General features: G+C 38.2%; 1 protein-coding gene across 1 annotated transcript; it reads left to right on the top strand.

Annotated features, from left to right (window-relative positions):
• Window positions 1-11,637: 11,637 nt before the first annotated feature.
• Window positions 11,638-16,677, top strand: LOC131780258 (organic cation transporter protein). Its single transcript, XM_059096880.2, has 9 exons — window positions 11,638-11,922; window positions 12,425-12,653; window positions 12,896-13,091; window positions 13,428-13,640; window positions 14,213-14,347; window positions 14,593-14,690; window positions 14,905-15,016; window positions 15,303-15,375; window positions 15,982-16,677. The coding sequence occupies exons 1-9, from the start codon at window positions 11,638-11,640 to the stop codon at window positions 16,174-16,176; spliced, it is 1,536 nt and encodes a 511-aa protein (XP_058952863.1). The 3' UTR covers window positions 16,177-16,677.
• The last annotated feature ends 1,841 nt before the right edge of the window (window positions 16,678-18,518 follow it).

Below are 18,518 nucleotides of genomic sequence, written 5' to 3'. Positions count from 1 at the left end.
AAGATCAGAGTTAAACACGCCATTACAGCAAACAAACGAGCAAACTCCCACAACTTCAAAATAAAAAATTGAATTTACTCACAATTACTTTCTTCGCCGTTTACTTAATGAACAGAGGTAAATCTTCATACATGAATGAATGGTCGATGAGAGTAAATAATACTTTCCGTTAGTTCATTAACTGATTTTTAAGAAAACATTGTCGTGACAGTCCTTGCCAAACTAGTTCTGTTGGTTTTCAAATGTTCCTACGATTTTTTTTTCTTGCGCGCTCTCTAATTGACAGGTGTCAGATTGTGACAGATACTTGTAAAAATAATGTTTCAAAGTTTGTTTGGAAGCCTTTTAAATCACCTTTATCGTTACGGAAATGAAAATGTTTCGCTGAGGAATCTCTCTTAAATTTGCATCACCTCTATTTTAACTACCATTTACTCACTCAAAAATTGTTTAGTTTATGGAAGATCTTGCCGTATTTACGGCCATAAGTCATTCGGGTTCTATCGGAAAGAATTTCGTCAAGTTTAAAAACAATAAATATGTTATTTACCGGCTAAGGGTCGGTCCGTATGGTGAAAAACTGTGACCTCGGTCTTGAAAATGCTGCCCTCGGCCTACGGCCTCGGGCAGTATTTTCAAGACCTCGGTCACAGTTTTTCACCATACGGACCTCCCAGCCGGCAAATAACATATATTTATTTTTATAAATAATTGCTTCACAACTCTTTTTTTTTTGTGTGTGTGTAAGATTTTGTGTTTATGGTTTTTAACGGTAAATTGCGGGGAGATCGTGATATAAAAGACAAATTCTTTTAATTTTAATCAACACAACCCTTCATTCCCTAATATCAGTACGCTCATTCTCCATACAGTTCCCAATACATTCCCTATGGTTTTGACGAGGAGAATTTGGTTAACAATCAAGAAAGTCTTTTCATGACCTTAGAGCATGATTCAGCCCCAATTCTGTCTGGAAAAATTACACGATAGTCATTCTTACGTGTTAAAGGATAAACCACAAGAAAACACAAGCAGCAATTATTGGTACTTGGTTAGCTTTGTACTTTATGCGGTTCCTCGATGAAATGGAAATTTGAGAAGAAAACCGTTTTTCTTAATAAAACGCTGCCGTTAGTCTATCCCTTGTCTCGTACTCAGACGTTTCAGTTACCGTCGTACGATAGTTAGCGCGATAGTAAACAGCGCGATAGTAAACAGCGCGATAGTAAACAGCACGATAGTAAACAGTGCGATAGTAAACAGTGCGATAGTAAACAGCGCGATAGTAAACAGCACGATAGTAAACAGTGCGATAGTAAACAGCGCTATCGTAAACGGCGCTATAGAAGCGGAGGAGTGAAAAAAAAAAAAGCGAGGGAGGCTTGAGTCGGGTCGTATACTGAATAGACCCGACCCATACCTCTCGTAAATCACTCCTCCGCTAATATTTTTCTATTTCGTTTTTTACTTTTCTCCGTTTTACCAACTGATCGCTTGGAATAGGTTACACTCCTAACGTTTATTTGAAACATGGCCTAGTAATCCTTGCTTGAACATTAGGGCGGCATTTTATTGGGTATTTTGAGTGGAGTGTCATTTGTTTTTGCACTTTTGTGACATTCAAGGGTTGATTTTTTAAAACTTTCTTTTCCGTGTCAAACCAAGCATTACTATTCTAACAACACTGAGTTTCCAAGAAAAAGTTTTGTAAAATATTTAAACGCGCACAGGTTATTTGTAATTAATACGTATATCTAAGTGAATCCCTTAGTCCGCCAAAGTCTGAGTAGCCAATTGTAACATCGCCATAAATGACTTATGAGACATTTCTCGCGGTAGAAGATCCTTGTTATTAAATTTCAAACGCGTGAACTCTTGATTTAGGTTTGCTATCTGTCTGCGTAAAAAAAATAGATTATGAACAAAGAAAGATGCGAAAATAAAGGAATAATAATAATTATTTAAAGAGGGAAACACACGAGTACACAATTTTTATAAGAAATTTCAAGTCCTCATTTGGGATATGAATTAAGGAAGAAAAAAAAGATTTCCACTGACTCTTCCTAAATTTTTTCAAGAGAAGTAAGGCTGGTTACTGTGGGAATAAACATTACCTGATGTCAATCCCCCCCCCTCCCTTCGTCTGTTATCTCTCACCAGATATCTCAATAGGAGATACAGCTTCATTTTTATCCCTATTAACCTTTCTTAGCAACTACAGGATCACTTGTATGATTATTCGTTCCTAAAGTGCAAAACTTGACAACCATTCAGGTGGAGGGAGGGGAGGCAGGAAACCTGTGAATGTGTTGATATTCTCTATATGTAGAAAATTACAAAGAAGTCGTCTGATTACTTAACGCACTTCACACATCTTTTAAATCTGATAACACTTTTGCGTTAAATAAAGACATACCTTAGTGCCATTAGCCATACCATATCTTTGATTTCCGAATCTCGTTAGAGAGTCTTACTGTTTCCATGGTCTTGAGATATCTTTGTTTCAACTAGAGCAATTATGATGCAGGAGGAAAACAAGAATGACATTTGAAATTGAAGTCAAAACAATAAGGAAGATGTGTTTCCTCATAACAGCTTTCATTCTGTGCAGCCTACCACAGAGACTAGCTGGGCTTGAGAGTATGTTTGCAGCAATCTAAATTTGACTCCCACTCATTATAGGTAAATCCTAGGCAAATGCACGCAGTTATAATTGCAATGAAGATTTTATGCATTTAACTCGATTCATTCATTTTTGATTATATGTGACGTAAGATTCTGCGAGATGATCCTCGGTATTTACCCCCTTCATATTGGATTGAAGCTTCTACCTTCTCAATCACTGTTGAATCAAGAAAGTTTTGGTATAGGAATACAGGGTTTGGGAAGAATTGAGTTAATATTGCGTTTGTTTAGTATCCGGGCCGGAGACAGCGGGACAAGATATAGCCCTTAGGACTGACTGGGTCAGGCAGTTAGGCTGATGAATTGATTGGCGCCCGTCCCCCCATTTTCAGTCAGAACCAGCAATTTTACAGAGCTTTTGTCAAGTTGTAGGAAGCAACTCAAAATCTTCGTCTGCCTTTTTCTCTTCATCAGGCGTGCGTGGGAGTTTATTTGTTCCTTCTTATCTGCGAATTTGTGGCGTTCGAGATAGAGCTATGATGGGAACCTCTCTTTGGTATTCCTGGAGCATTTCGTTGATGGCCCTAGCGGGAATCGCGTACCTCATACCAGATCGGAGATTACTGTGCATTGTCACAGGGACACCAGCAATTCCTCTTGTACTTGGCTTTTTGTAAGTGTCGAGTTCCAGATTCCTCATGGAGATTCAAGTTGGAGATCGTTTTCTGTAATTCTCGCAATCTTAATGTTTGATTCAGCCGTAAAAATGTTTGGAGAAGTTAAATGATTGTCACTCTCAGGGAGTAAAGTGTTAACTTATCGGAGGCTACATGCTTTGGTTCTTGTCATTGTATCTCGAAGGTCACTGTTTGAGACGGAACCACCTGACAAGAGACAAATCATTCGATTCATGTACAAAATTTTTACTTTGTCATTTACTGCTCACAGTATTTTTAGTATTTTTAATCTTAGACGTGACTCGTTAAGTATCTTATTACTTACCTCAGATTGATACTTCATCTGAGACTCCTAGTCACTATTTTCTTCATGACAGGATTTCTCCAGAATCTCCTCGCTGGCTGATTGTGAAAAGGAAGACTAGGAAGGCTAAGGACCTCTGCATGAGTATTTCCCACGTTAATGACAAGAACATTCCAACGGAGGAAATCAAACTTGAGGAAATACACGAAGAGACAATGGGAGACATCCGAGATTTGTTTCTTTAACGAAAGATGGCTGTTAAGACCCTGATCACGAAGAAGAAATATTCAACTCGAAAATAATCATCATCATCAATTTTTTCTTTTTTTTCAGTTACGAGACTTTTCCATGTTATTTACTGGTGATGGAATCATATTCTAGATCTAAGAACGTCTCACTGGGGCTTGCAGATAACATGTTACCTCCTCCTCACCTCTCCAAAGTTTCACTTCGGTAGAACTACCAAAGACAGTAAACTCAATCATTTCAGGCTTCACAGTTCCGCCACTGACCCTTTAACCCTTATGAGAGATATACATCTTATTTCTCGCAACAGTATCCCCCCTGAATCACACATTAACGTCATGAGAATAGAGAAAATGATCGCGAACTCAAGAGACTTTTGATTGTTAGACAAATTCTCCTCGTAAGAATCGTAGGGAATTTATGGTGAATAGAATGGAGAACTTGAATATACTCTTGGCGATTGAATTTTTTGAAGATTGGCTTGTTCAAATTTCCGCCGAATGTGAAATAAATCACTTCTAGGTTTGGACGCAAAAAGGGCGTTATCATTCCCATGATTCTTACCGCTATCGGTGCAGCCGTCTCCGTTCTCTTGACAACAGATGACGAATCCAACAAGGGTAAGTTTAACTCTTGTTAATGGTGTTCAAGATTGATTGAAAGCATGTACATGCCCACTAACAGGGCAATTTCTATGCGCCATCTATTAAGTAAATTTCAAAAAGCTGTCAGTTAATATCAATAATAGACGGTCAGTCCTTGACTTTGCAAAATGTCTTCAAGGGAGTTTTTTACATCATTGGTCTTTTAAACAATCAGTATTGTCATTTCAACAGGATTCTTTGCCGCTAAAATAATTATGTCGCTGGTTTGGGCTAAGTTTTGAATAATGATATCGTACAATGGCCTTGTTTTGTATTCAGCAGAGCTTTTTCCTACGGCTACTAGGTAAGAGTTTTTAGGACTAGCCTCCATCGTAACTATTAGACTTTGTTTCAAGCTGTCGATTGATGCCACAATCATTTAAAAAATAGTTAAGTGTTTTGAAAATTTCATCCATCTTTGTCAAGCCAAGCAAAGTTTTTCGGGGCGAGAGCGTTATCTGGTATATCGAACATTTAGAATCTCTTCGAATTCGAATCTATAAGGATCTCTATTTAACAAGCGCGCGTTGGGTTTTTTCTTTCTCTCACACGCACCCATAAAATCAATGATTTACTGATCGCATCGGCGTCCCTAAGGTCGTATAAGTCGTGACAGAGAGTTTTGAGGAGCTGACGAATTGTTTGTTAGCCCTTCGACAAAAAAAACTCATTAACCTATTGGTTACTTCAATGGAAAGTCCTTCATACTATACCATCAGCGTGTATATTCACCATACTGTTTTTAAATAAATTATATAGCGTTCACAAGGAGATTTCAATTAAAGATCAAGAGCTTCATTTTTAAGTTTGCGATTATTTTCTTAATTTTCATGAGCCTAATGTTTTCTTCAGCAGTGATACCTTAGTAAGAAATTAAACGTTAGTCAGCCTCAGGGTCAAAAAATGAACTCACCCAAAGGTCGCACAATGTTAATATACTGCCACTAGTATTACAGCATAACTAAAAGGAAAGTCTTTGCCTTTTGCAAGTTGGGCTTTTTCTTAATTTGACTCTCTTTGACTCTTCACGGTTGTAGCGGCACCCTAGAAAACGATTTACGAAGACCAGGTTTGCTTTTCTGTCTTAACTTCAGGAACGTATCCATCCAATCTTACCGTATGGGATCATGAGATTGAACGTTTTTGTGGTAGCATTACTAAGCATGTATCTGGACGAGACTCGTTACAAGTCCACATTAGAGATCGTGGAAAGGTCTGAAAAGAATTCTGAGAAAGATGTCAACCCGTCGCAAACGGCCACATTGCTGCTACATAACCTTGAAGATTAAATTATTTTCACTTTACGCTATAGAGTAATTGGTTTTGCTTTACTCTGTAATGAGATTGGTCCAGAAAATTCGTGCCACTCTCTCAGACAATAAGAAGCAAACTAAAACAAATCATGAGTTGGTCGCTCTCGTTTTCCCGCGCTTCACGCAGCCTGCCTAAAGCGCGGGAAAACGAGGGCGGCTTGGTTTGGTTGTTGTTTTACATGACGAAAAAGCAACATTTTGTAAATGGTGACGTCATCTGTGAGTCTGTCCTCCAATAAATCTTGAGCAAGAGGCATTCAAAATGAGTACATAATTCAGCCTTTTATATGATACGCAACAGATGCACGGTAGTATGCAATCTGTTTGTCCTGAATCGTAACGATAAAAAATATCAGAAAAACGTTGTTAATGGTGGTATCATGGTAATGTCATCTTTGCGTCTGTCCTCCAATAGATCATGAGTTTTTATCGGAATTATCGCACATCTTTGCCAAAACTCCAACCAAATGAGTTTCTTTAGCGTGTATTTTATTGCTTCATATTACTTGTAAAAAAATTTTTAAAATGCACCTACTTCTTTCTAGAGTGATAGAAGTTTCTTTAAGTTTAATATGGGATCAAAGTCTTTAACGTGTTTTAATGATTTTTAAGTGTGTCTTGGAACTAGTGCCTACAAGACGACAAGGCAATAGTTTTGATTATGTACATAGCAAATTTTCCTCAGTAAAGGAAGATGTAATCCTAATATATCGCCTAATTCTCATTAATTTACAGGAAACGATATAAACTAACTGAGAAAATTGTTACATTAGATCATATTTTTGAACATGGAAGGTCAAAACGGTTCATGTAAAACTTCAGAATGGCTTAAAATGATAAAGGGCAAACTCACAAGAGGCCAGAAGTGTTAGTTATCGGTATTGTGCCAAGCTTTGTATTGTTACGTAGTACCAGGATAAAAGTTAAATTTGAAGGGAAACCCGTTTTTTCGCGATGAAACGCTCATTGCGTTTATATGAAACTTGGCCCAATAAACCAACCTTGAACATACGGGCGCTGTTTAATTGGGGCCCGGTGTTGTCACGCTGGGTTTTCTTTTTTCGGAAGTGACACTATTGGTCAGATGTTCGAGACGATACGACCTGGGTCTTCCCTAAGGATTATTTATTTCTCTTTGAACATTTTCAAGTTTAAAACTACTATCAAATCCAAGCAGAGACATGTCGCATCGGTTATATTCATGAGAAAGAATTATCTGTTTTGCCTCAGCCTGTAGTATTTTCTCGATTGATCGAGAAAATACGATGAATGATAAAAGTGCTTTAAAACCTGCTATCTTCCTCCACTCAGCTCACTTAAAATGTCACCAGAGGGATGTTTTATCACATTTTAAATTCATGTATCAAATTCACGCCACTTAACATAACTCTACACAGGCCTACGTTCCTAGTAACCATCATGATAACAGTTTCCTTTGTTAAAGTTTTAGATTATTACACCCCAGGTGAAAAGCATAACACTTCTGCCACGCGAGGACGCTGCAATTCAGTTATTTTGTATATGAATGGAGATGTGAGCACAGTGAGGGATGTTACATAGGTCTTTTGACTCATTGTGGAAGCTTTCTGTAATTTAAGCGAGGAATGAATAATTGTTAGTGATGGGCCTTGCCGCCACTATATCGGTTAAGGACGGAATAAGATGCAAATCTCCCGTCAGGAAGTGGTGAAGATTTTTCTCACGTTGCTCTCTAAATCGTGTTTTCGGTTTTAAATTTTGAGAATTTTAGTAAAATTTTGTTTAAAATGCTCAGCCGAAGAGCAAGATGTCGAGAAGGTGTAAGAGGTTAGCAAAGAAGAGGGCTCGGATCAGTGGGTACTGGGCCTGTTTCACGGGCGAAATTTTGAAAAATTCACTATATATATATTTGTGTATTCACGAGTCGCGAGTTAAAAAAAAAAAGCTTCAGATCTCACCTCACCTCGCCTCTCTGTAAAATTAACGCATCACGAATAAGCTTGGGCTAAATCACGTCACGTTTAAAACCTTTTTGCCACCTTCGTGTAAGACAGCGAGGATTACACGATATACAGTTAGGGTGATGTAAACACGTGCTATACGGATTTCGGCATAAGAATAATCTAGGACATTCACCTTGGCCCTTGAACATACAAGATTAGGGTACCTCCGCAATTAATGCTCAAGGTAAAGAAGGATGAGCTATGTAAAACGTATTTCGACAGTTCTTCTGTCATCTTTAGTTCTGAATAATACAAAGAATAAAGTTTAATTTAAATTGTATAACAAAATGCAGATTGGACAAAACAAACAATAGTAACAGAATAATGTATGCATTTACAAGGAAAATTATAAACAAGTTATGAGCCTTTATGGGCCTTACATTGGCCCTTTTTCTGTTTTCACGCAAAAAAGGGTTCGCCAATTTGTTAAGCGTTATGGCAACAACATCGATATTAAGTTGATTTTCTCATCTCTTAAAATGGGCAATATTTTTTATGTGAAAGACCCCATCCCTCGTGGGCTCCGTACGTGTGTGGTTTACAAGTTCTTATGTGCGGGCCGTAATGCCTACTATGTCGGCGAAACCTCTCGACATTTATCCACACGCGTACGTGAGCACTTGGTTAGTGATAGGACCTCTCACGCCACGCCGGACCAGTATGAGCGAACAGTTCCCATATGAAGTAAGAATTCCCTTTAAGATCAGCGAATAATCAACTTGGTATTAGTGAAAATCTGTAAAAAAAACTCTTCCTTCTATCTACAAGCCCTTTGGGGAAGCATCGATATCGCGCACATTCTTAGGTAATAAAGACCCTGTTAATCCCAGTTGAGTTTGTGCGTATTGAACAGATAATACGATTCTTTATTGGAAGCAAATGAAAATTGAAGGGAATGCGAATAACATCATCGTGCTTTCTCGAAAGGATAATGACTTGAAGAGATTAGCGACATTCTGGACGAGCTGTAACTTTTTATAAATGCAGTTCTGTATATCAATTCGATACTTTTTCATGAAAAGGATTGAACATGGTTTTGGCCTAAAATAGGACCAGTTTGTTCAATTTTTGGTTTATAGCGAGTGTTTAAATATTTCAGATATCAAAAAGAATGTTTTATGGCCCATTTCAAGAAACGTTTTCCCTCAATTATTTTAGATTATGCTAACTATTGGTGGAAATCGTGTTCTCTTGAAGGAAGTTACAGTTCGTTAAGGAGTTTTTAATCACAGCTCCAAAGTAGCAGGTTCAGTTTTGTGATAACGTTGGAAAAATACCTTCTATGCTAATGTAAATATTAAATTAAGATTTGAAAACTAGCATAATGAAGGATGTGATAGACCCTCAAGGGTTATTTTTTTAAAATCAATTTTAAAGAAATAGACTATTCTAAATGGACATATTCTAAGAAACGTTTTCTCTCAATCATTTTAGATTACACCCACTATTAGTGGAAATCGTGTTCTTTTGAAGCAAGTTACAGCTTGTTTAGGAGTTTTTAATCACAGCTCCAAAACATCAGATTCAGTTTTATGATAAAGTTTAAAAAAACCTTTTATACTAATGTAAATATTAAATTAAGATTTGAAAACTAGCTTAATCAAGAATGTGGTAGATCCCCAAGGGCCATTTTTTAATCTATTGTAAAATATTGAAACGTGGGCCTTAACCAACACACTTATTAAGTGGCGATCTGAGTAAGAGTTGTCTAAGGTATTTCGCAACGGAAAGAAGTTTTGCCCCAAACTTTGCCCATTAAACTATCTATGGTAGTAAGTAAATCACCATATTGGTTTCTGGAAATATATTAAAAGAATTGTTTTCGAGAGCTCTCAATAATCAAAGCTGCAAAAGACCCAGTTTTTGACCTCTTGCGACATCGAAAATTTCAAAAGTTAGTAAGCTCGCTATTCGTAACACACCGCAAATCGTTTGTATTCCCAAATTGTGTAATATCTAAGGAGTTTGGAAAGCATTTCAATTTTGATATGTGTTTTTTAAGAGATTCGCCATAATTTGTCGAAAAACACCCGTTAGACAGCTGCCTGAAGTTTCTCAAAAGTACTCTCTCTCTCTCTTGGGAGATATTTCGCAAAACCAGAACAGACCATTAAAAAAAACTCCAGTTGAATTGCTTTCAAACTTTTGGTGAAGGCAGAATTATGAAAATTAGAATGTTGAGCAAACTCCGACCGTTCTTTCAGTATTAGTGGCTTCATAAATCTTGGATTTAGACTTTTGGAACACACTGATTACTAATCTCAACATTTTAAACGGCTAAAATCTGGCGTTCGGTCGGAGTCTTAATGAGAAACTCTTTTTCAAGAATTGGTTTCTGTTCTATTATATTTGAGTTTAGAGAGCTTAAGCTATTCAAACCTGTATGAACATTTCAGAACAAAACTACAGGATTTTATTTAGCGTAGCCGGCGATAACATCTCGAGGCTACAAGCAGGCCCTCCTTTTCGGCGAAGTCCGTCCCGCGAATAAAAAAAAAATCAGTGAAGAAAAAACTAATGTTCGCGCCTCATTCTAGAAGCTCCCGGAGGCGCGCTAACATCTTTTTTTTTCTTTTTTCAGCTCTGACATTCTTATTTTGACTCGCGCGACGAACAAAAGGAAGTAATCCAATTGTGTATCTAAATAAATGATATCTCCCAAGAGTACTTTTGAGCGAAATACCCTGGACCACTCTTACAGATATCGCCACTTAAAACGTTTCCTTGAATCTGATAATACTTTTACTTTGAATAAATAGATACCTTAGAGGCATTAGTTATAGCATATCTTTACTTTTAGAATCTTTTAAGAGAGCTGAAAGTCCATCCCAATGTAAGTAGGATCTTGAGATATCCTCGCTTCAACTAGACCAATCACGAAGCTGCAGGCTGAAAAAAAAAAGACATTTGTGATCAGAATGGAAACGTTAAAATAACGTGTTGACTTTCAAAGCATTCATCCTTGTCAGCTTACCGCGGAGGCGAGGTGGTACTTGATTAGTGTTGGCAGCGATTTATATTTGACTCCCAATCATTGTAAGTAAATCTTAGGCGAATGTGCGCAGTGATAATAGAAATAATGATTTCATTTATTTACTTATTTATTTACTTTTGATGATGTGATGTAAAGTGAGATTCTACGGGATGATTCTCAGTATTTACACGCGACATATCGGATTGGGGCTTGTTGAAGGAGGGAAGGAAGGACACTTTTGGTATAATTAGATGGGGAGAAATGAGTTAATGATGCGTTCATTTTAGTCATCTAGTGGCCACCAGGATAAATGATATGCTAAGGTACCATAATGTAAATGTTATGCTAAGGCGAGTCAATGAAGAAGGAAGACATGGTAGGGGCCATATTGACTATTTATTCCCTAGAACAGCACCGAGCACGAGTTCATCCGGAAACTTCAGAATACGTGATGTAATCATATAGCGAGTAATGCAACGGTAACGTGACAGAAACATTCAGACCTGCTTTTGTATTTTTAACCTTAGTGATAGGTCATTTTTAACAGCCAACCGGAAACGGATTTTATTTCGGATTCTGGAGTGATACTGTGAAACACTTGGGGGTGAAATATATACCAGGTCCTACATATTTCGATTTCTCTTTGTGGCCGAAGTGTTAAAATGTCATGCAGTCGTTAATGATCGACAACATACCTTTCGGTTTCCTTTGTGTTGTTCTACTTATTTCCAGGATCTATTTTGACTAAAAATTGAATTCAGTTCTTGTCCAGGTTAAAATGCTAATAAAGAAAACCACGTTTTGCTTTTTTGCATTTGCTAAAAAAATCAACGATGCAATTTCTAGCACTTTCTTTTGTACCTATTCAGGCAATGGCATTAACTGCTGACGAAGTGCTCATAAAAATCGGCAGCTTCGGCCGTTATCAATTTCGTCTGCTGATCTTCGCCAACGTGCTCGGGTTTTTTTGGCTTGCATGGCCGATGCTTATCAACACGTTCATAACCGCTGAGCCAGGCTGGCGTTGCGTTGCAAACAGCACCGAGTGTCAGATGGATGGAATTGTTTATACTGAGGACGACAACTACAATCTGAGGTGTAACATGTCGAGAGCAGCCTGGGAATTTGTTGGCGAATATACATCAGTTGTCACACAGGTACAGACAGTAGTGAGCCAGGAGAGGCTTTTCGATTAAAAAGCATCTTCCTTAAATCTCGGAGATATTTTCAATAGGGGCTCGAAAGTAATCAGGGATTGCATTGATTTTTTTTACTTGGCACTTTCTTTGATCCAGAAAACTCGCCATTCCCTTAACCAATCAGATCTAAAACCAACCAACCACGGCATGGTCGTCTTTGTTTACCCGCGCTTTAGGCAGTTTGGTTGTTTTTACTATGAGCTCTCATTTGCTCTCTGAGTATTTTCCTTTCTTTTAATGTGCTCTACTGATTACGTTGGTCATGGCTTTACGACACTATCAGAAAAGCACTTTAGTTGCTTTTTGATTCATTTAGCTTTGGTTTTAGAAAACTTAGTTTAAATATGCTGAACAGCCTGAATTCGACAGGAAATAGAAGTTATTCTTATGAGTTGTTACTTCTAGCCAAGTGGAAACAAAGTCATTCAGTCAAGTTTCTGTTTTCTTTCTTTCGTCACAGTTTGATCTGGTGTGTGACAAAGCGATATATGGAACTGTGTCTTCATCTTTGCTCTTCCTTGGGTCTCTGACGGGCGCTGCCGCAGTCAGTACTTTATCAGACAAATTCGGCCGTAGAATCATCACGTTTACAACTGGATTTCTTATTTCACTATTCAGTTTGCTGTCAGCTTTCTCAAACTCCTATTGGCTATTCACTCTTTTTCGCTTCATTGTTGGATTTAATTTAGGTAAATGCACTGTAAAAAATATTAAAGGTAACCTCCGATCCGTTTATTCACTCCTAGAGCAGTTTTCCATCGAACGTAGAAAAACCAAACCAAAGGGATTCCAGTGTACAACATCGTAAGCCAGTTAGAATTTCTTTCTTCAAAACTAGGGTTGACAGTTAGGCTGATAAACTGGTTAACGCCATTCTTCATCCCCCCCCTCCCCCACTAATCTGATCGGGCTTGTGTATTTTCTTCATCAGGTGGCATAGTTGCTATCTATATACTTATCTCTGAATTTGTGGGCGTTCGCCACAGAGCTATGATGGGAACCTCTCTTTGGTACTCTTGGACCATCTCGTTGATGTCCTTGGCGGGAATTGCCTACCTCATACCAGATTGGAGATCACTGTGCATTGTCACAGGGGCACCAGCAATCCCTCTTGCACTTGGCTTCTTGTAAGTGTCGAGTTCCAGATCCCTCAAAGAGCTTGAGGTGATCATGAGCTAATTATAATGCCCTTTGTGTGAAGAAGTTAAATGCTTGTCACTCCACGATTAAAAGGTTAACTTATTCGAGGCCATGAGCGTTTGTTATTGGTAAGTATCTGATAAATAACTGTTATGAATTGTTCCTCATTAAATAATTACATGTTCAAGTATTTCCACGGTGATATTCACTGCTCACAATCGGTATGTAAATTTCACTCTTAGTTTGAGCTCGATAATATCTTATAAGTTACCTCAAAATGGTGTTTTTTCTAATACTACTACTTGCAATTTTCTTTGTGACAGGATTACGCCAGAATCTCTTCGCTGGCTGATTGTAAAAGGGAAGACAAAGGAGGCTACGAATCTCTGCTCAAGAATTGCCCGCGTCAATGGCAAGAACATTTCAATGGAGGAAATCAAACTTGAAGAAATACGCGAAGAGAGAATGGGAGACATCCGGGATTTGTTTGTTTCACGCAAGATGGCTATTAAGACCGTGATCACGTGGTATTGTTGGTGAGAGGAAGAAATATTTAAATCACAAATAATTATCATTTCCCTATTGCGCACTAAGCTAGATCAAGGAGACGTCATGTATCCCTTCAAACAATAGATTCATGAATTTCAGCTATTGAAAATATGCCACTACTGTTAAATGTGATTTGGTTTTCAGACAAATTACTGTCTCCTCCTTACCGAACCCTTACTTCAGAGGAACTTGCATCGACAGAAGTCAAGATTCCGTCTGGAAATACAGTTCAGCCATGAACCCTTTAACTCCTAACAGTGATAAGCATGTAATTTCTCCTAACAGTGTCACCCAGAATTAAGAATCACGTCAAACATTAAGGTCATGTGAATAAAAGAAATGATCACGAACTCAAGAAGCTCTTGATTTTATGACGAATTCTCCTTTTAAGGATAATACGAAATGTATGGAAAATAGTATGAAGAACATGTAGACTGATGTTAGAGTAAAATTTGTGGAGAAGACATTCGCCTCGTTTTACGCAAGGAAACGTGGGAACTTTCAGAGATATGTTTACCTCTGAAAAGCGAGTTTTTTGTTTTTGTTTTTTTTTTTCTAGGTTTGCTAATGCCATGGTGTATTATGGTGTATTCATGAGCGCACCCTACATTGGCGGCAGCATGCACTTTAACTTCTTCTTAGCCAGTGTCACAGAGCTTCCAGCAATTACGGCGGGCATTTGGATTTACAACAGGTTAGAAAAAAATTCCGGCAATGCTATTGATTTGTATGTCAGAGGCATGAACAGGAAAACGCTTAAAGCTTCAATCAGGCTTCCAATTCTAGGAGTTGTTTTTCATAGCCATTCGATAAATAAGGGGGTAAGGTTCTAAAGATACTGTGGGGGGGGGGGGGGTGGGGGTTGAGCAATATAATCTGGTTTTAGTTTTCAGCCCGTGTAAAACGTACCAGTGCTGAAACATGGCTAACCTCTTCTAGATTTGGACGCAAAAAGGGTGTTATGATTCCCATGATTCTTACCGCTATCGGTGCTGCCGTCTCCGTCCTCTTGACAACAGATGACGAATCCAACAAGGGTAAGTTTTGACTTTTGTTGATGGTGTTCAAGAATGAGAGTGGGCATCTACATGCCCACTTACAGAATAAATCATGTGCTCCATCCAGAGAGTTAAATCTAATTAACATGATGTTAATAGACATTAATATGTAAAGTATGTTGGTGATTTATCAATGTCAGCTTTGTATTTAATTTTGATACATATTCAACAATTTTTATTGTCATTTCAACAGGTTTCTTTGTCGGTAAAATCATCATGTCGCTGGTCTGGGCCAAGTTTTGGATAATGATATCTTTCGATGGTCTTTATGTGTATACAACGGAGCTTTTTCCAACAGCTATTAGGTAAGAGTTTGTACCGGTCTAATCCTCAAGGAAACTTGTGGATTTTGTTTCAAGCTATCGATCGATGCTACAATGACTTCAAAATATCAAAGCGTTTTAAAAATTCCTAGCTCTTACATCTGCAGGTCTACATTAGAATATTTCTTTGCCAAACCAAACAAAGCTTGTCGGGGCGATAGCCTTATCTGGCTAGGTTATCGAATTTTTAGAATCTCTTCGAATCTACAGGGATTTCTATGGCTAGTTATATTTAATCGACCCTTCTAATATTGATTCCTCACCTAAGAAACATTGCATTGGGAACATCAGAAGCTGCAGCTGGTATTGGATCATTCAGTTCTTCGTACGTTATATACACGGTAAGCCACAGAAAGCATAAGTGGGCCGTTTTCTTTTTCTTTTTTTGTTGAAAAACCTTAGAAAAATAAAAATCGAATTATCACATACAAGTCATTAAAGCCGCATGAGCTGCGCCAGCAAGTTTTGAAGAGCTGACGCTTTGATAGACGAAGCAACGCTCAGTAACCTACTGAGTACTATAATGAAAGGATCATCCCTTTAAACCCTGGCACCAGTATACATATTCTCCATACTGTTTTCTTACCTTTCCTAAGGTGCTGACAAGGAGAATTTGTTAAGCAATCAAGAGCTTCTTAAGTTGGTGATCATTTCCTTTATTCTCGTGACCTTAATGTTTGACTCAAGTGTGATATTGTAAGGAGAAGTGGGATGCTGGTCGCTCTCAGGGGGTGAAGGGGTTAACTATGTTAGCGACAACACGATGGCAACATAGTGCCACTAAAATAGCAGCATCCCCAGAGAACAAATCGACTTGATTCCAAGCTTAAAACCTTCTACGCGTTTTCAAATTGGAGCACTTTATCGACTGTTTTTGACTCCCTGCGGTGAGAGTGGCACCCTAGAAAACAAATTATGAAGATCAAGTTTGTTTTTTCTCTTTTCAGCAACGAATCCATCCAATCTTTCCGTACGGGATCATGGGATTGAACGCTCTTGTGGCAGCATTACTCAGCATGTATCTGGACGAGACTCGTTACAAGCCCACATTGGAGACCGTGGAAAGATCTGAGAAGAATTCTGAGAAAGATGTCGATCCGTCGCAAGCGGCCACATTGCTGCCACATAACCCTGACGTCTGAATTCTATTCATTTTCACGCTAGAGAGCAAATTTCAATTGAGTGTCGAAATTAATCTGAGATTGCATTAGTTTTCTTTTACTTTGCTCTTTGATTGGTCCAAAAAACTCACGCCACCACTCAACCAATCAGATGCAGGACTAAAACCAATCACGACTTGATGACCCCCGTTTTCCCGCGTCTTGGTCGGATTGTTTGTTTTTACTTCGGCTTCTCATTGGCTATAAGAAGCAATTTCCTTTCCTCTGCTTTGCCGTTGGGATAACGTTGGTCTTGGTTGTGCGACACTCAATCGAAAAGCCCTCTAACTATTACTCGAATGTATGGCAGTCTTAAAAGTAAGCGAGATAATAACGTAACAACGGTTGAAAGAAAATCCTAGAGGTACACGAGATACTTACGTAACAATCCAGTGAAAAAGAATACTGAAAGTGCACGAGATACCAACGTAACAATCATATGAAACACTGGAGAATTATAAAGGTGCACGAGATACTAACGTAACATTCCTTTGAAAGAGAATCATAAAAGTGAGACACAAACATTAGGATAGATTAAAAAACGTTACTAAAATAACTTTCAAATGAAAGAAATGTGTGCAAGATATGAATGAAATAGAATCCATCAAGTGCGCGTGATGTTATCAAAGCAATCCAGTAAAGGAGAATCCTACTGGTGCAGGGATACTGACGAAACAATCGAATGTAAGTCAATCCTGAAATGCACGAGATGCTAACGTAACTTTTGAATGGAGGAGTATCTTAAAAGTGTGCAAGATACTCACGTAACAATGCAAGGAAAGAGCATCCTAATAGTGCACGAAATACTTATCTAACAATCAGATGGAAGAGAATCCAAAAGTGCATGAGATACTAACATAACAATCGGGTGAAAGGGAATCCTAAAGGTGCACGAGATACTAACGTAACAAACTAATAAAAAGGAGAATCCAAAAAATGCGCGAGATACCAACTTAACAATCGAGTGAAGGAGAATCCCATAAGTGCACGAGGTATTAACGTAACGATTCAATAAAATATAATCCTCAAGGTGTAAGAAATATTAATGAAACAATCTAATAAAAAAGAATCCTAAATACAAGCTACGCATTAGCGTAACGATCCAATAAAAAAAATCCTATAGGCGCACGAGATAATAAGACATGTAACAATCTAATTAAAGAGAAAGACAGACAGACAGACAGACGTACAGATATACAGGCAGACAAACGGACGGACATGTGGACGAACACACGGACGGTTGAATGGTTGCATAGATAGTTTAATGGATAAATGAAAGAGTAAATGAAAAAATATAAGCGAATAAATAGATGAAAAACGAATATACATATAAATGAAGGGATATTTGTTTTTTATGTTGACGCACGATCTAGCGTCGTCTAGCTGGAAGCATACAAAGCATTCCAATTATGTTATGACATGTATCATTAAAGTATAAGTTTTAATCTTTAGAAGAGATGTGACAGATCAGAGACTTTTGGCTGTATGTACCTCTGTAGATGACCTAGTTACAGCTTTGTAAAAGGAAACAGACTTCACCGCAGCTTTTTCTATCAGCTTATCATTGTCCTCCGCCCCACAAAAACCCTTCCGAGCTAGCTTGCTTGAGATAATTTCTGCATACAAGACTACCTTGTTCTGCTGCAGGATCAGAAACAACATCCGTTTGCTTGGCATGTTGCATCTACGAGTAAATTTTTCCCCCCTCGATAGAATCCTAGCCTATCGCAATCTACTTACTGGTTTCCCTCAGGTTTTGCTGAGGTTTGGCTGATGAACCATCGTCATTGATAAATGGAAAGAGACGCTTTGCGAGAAGAAAGTTTCCGGCTGTCAAGACCGACATCACTAGGGAACAATTCAGTGCTATTAGTCACTTCAAAAATCAAATGACACCTTCTCTTTGAGAAGTGATGGAAAAGGAAATAGAGCGTTATTCATCGTGAATTTTTTCTGCCTTTAAATATTATTTTCATTTTTTAGTAGTCTTTTTCTGTTTGTGAAATATCATAGCTATCTTACTTTCTCAGGTAGCGCATTTTATTTGACGTCCCTGCAGGGGGAATGTAATGCTAACAGAAAAGGCGCTCTCCTAAAAATGCTAAAAATACCAGTGTTAAGCGAAACGGCTTGTATGAGAAGCGAGACTTTAACCTTTGGAAACCATGTGACTTCACTCTTCTTCAACAGTAGGTATGATAATCTGCCTCTGGTCGGGTAACTTACACTTGCGCGCCTTTTCGTCTGACCGAGGCGAGAAATATTTCCGAAAAGGACTGGGTAGAGTGGGTACGGCTCTAATATAGACCGAGAGGGACTTGATA

Source organism: Pocillopora verrucosa, chromosome 3 (assembly GCF_036669915.1).
Source record: "Pocillopora verrucosa isolate sample1 chromosome 3, ASM3666991v2, whole genome shotgun sequence".
In the NCBI taxonomy this organism is placed as follows: domain Eukaryota; kingdom Metazoa; phylum Cnidaria; class Anthozoa; order Scleractinia; family Pocilloporidae; genus Pocillopora; species Pocillopora verrucosa.
This window is presented reverse-complemented; position numbering and strand designations above follow the sequence as displayed.

Coding starts and splice junctions, on each gene's coding strand:
- LOC131780258 (XM_059096880.2), top strand. CDS start 11,638: ATGGCATTAACTGCTGACGAAGTGCTCATAAAAATCGGCAGCTTCGGC. Junction 12,654..12,895: donor CATTGTTGGATTTAATTTAG/GTAAATGCACTG, acceptor TTTCTTCATCAG/GTGGCATAGTTGCTATCTAT. Junction 13,092..13,427: donor CCTCTTGCACTTGGCTTCTT/GTAAGTGTCGAG, acceptor TCTTTGTGACAG/GATTACGCCAGAATCTCTTC.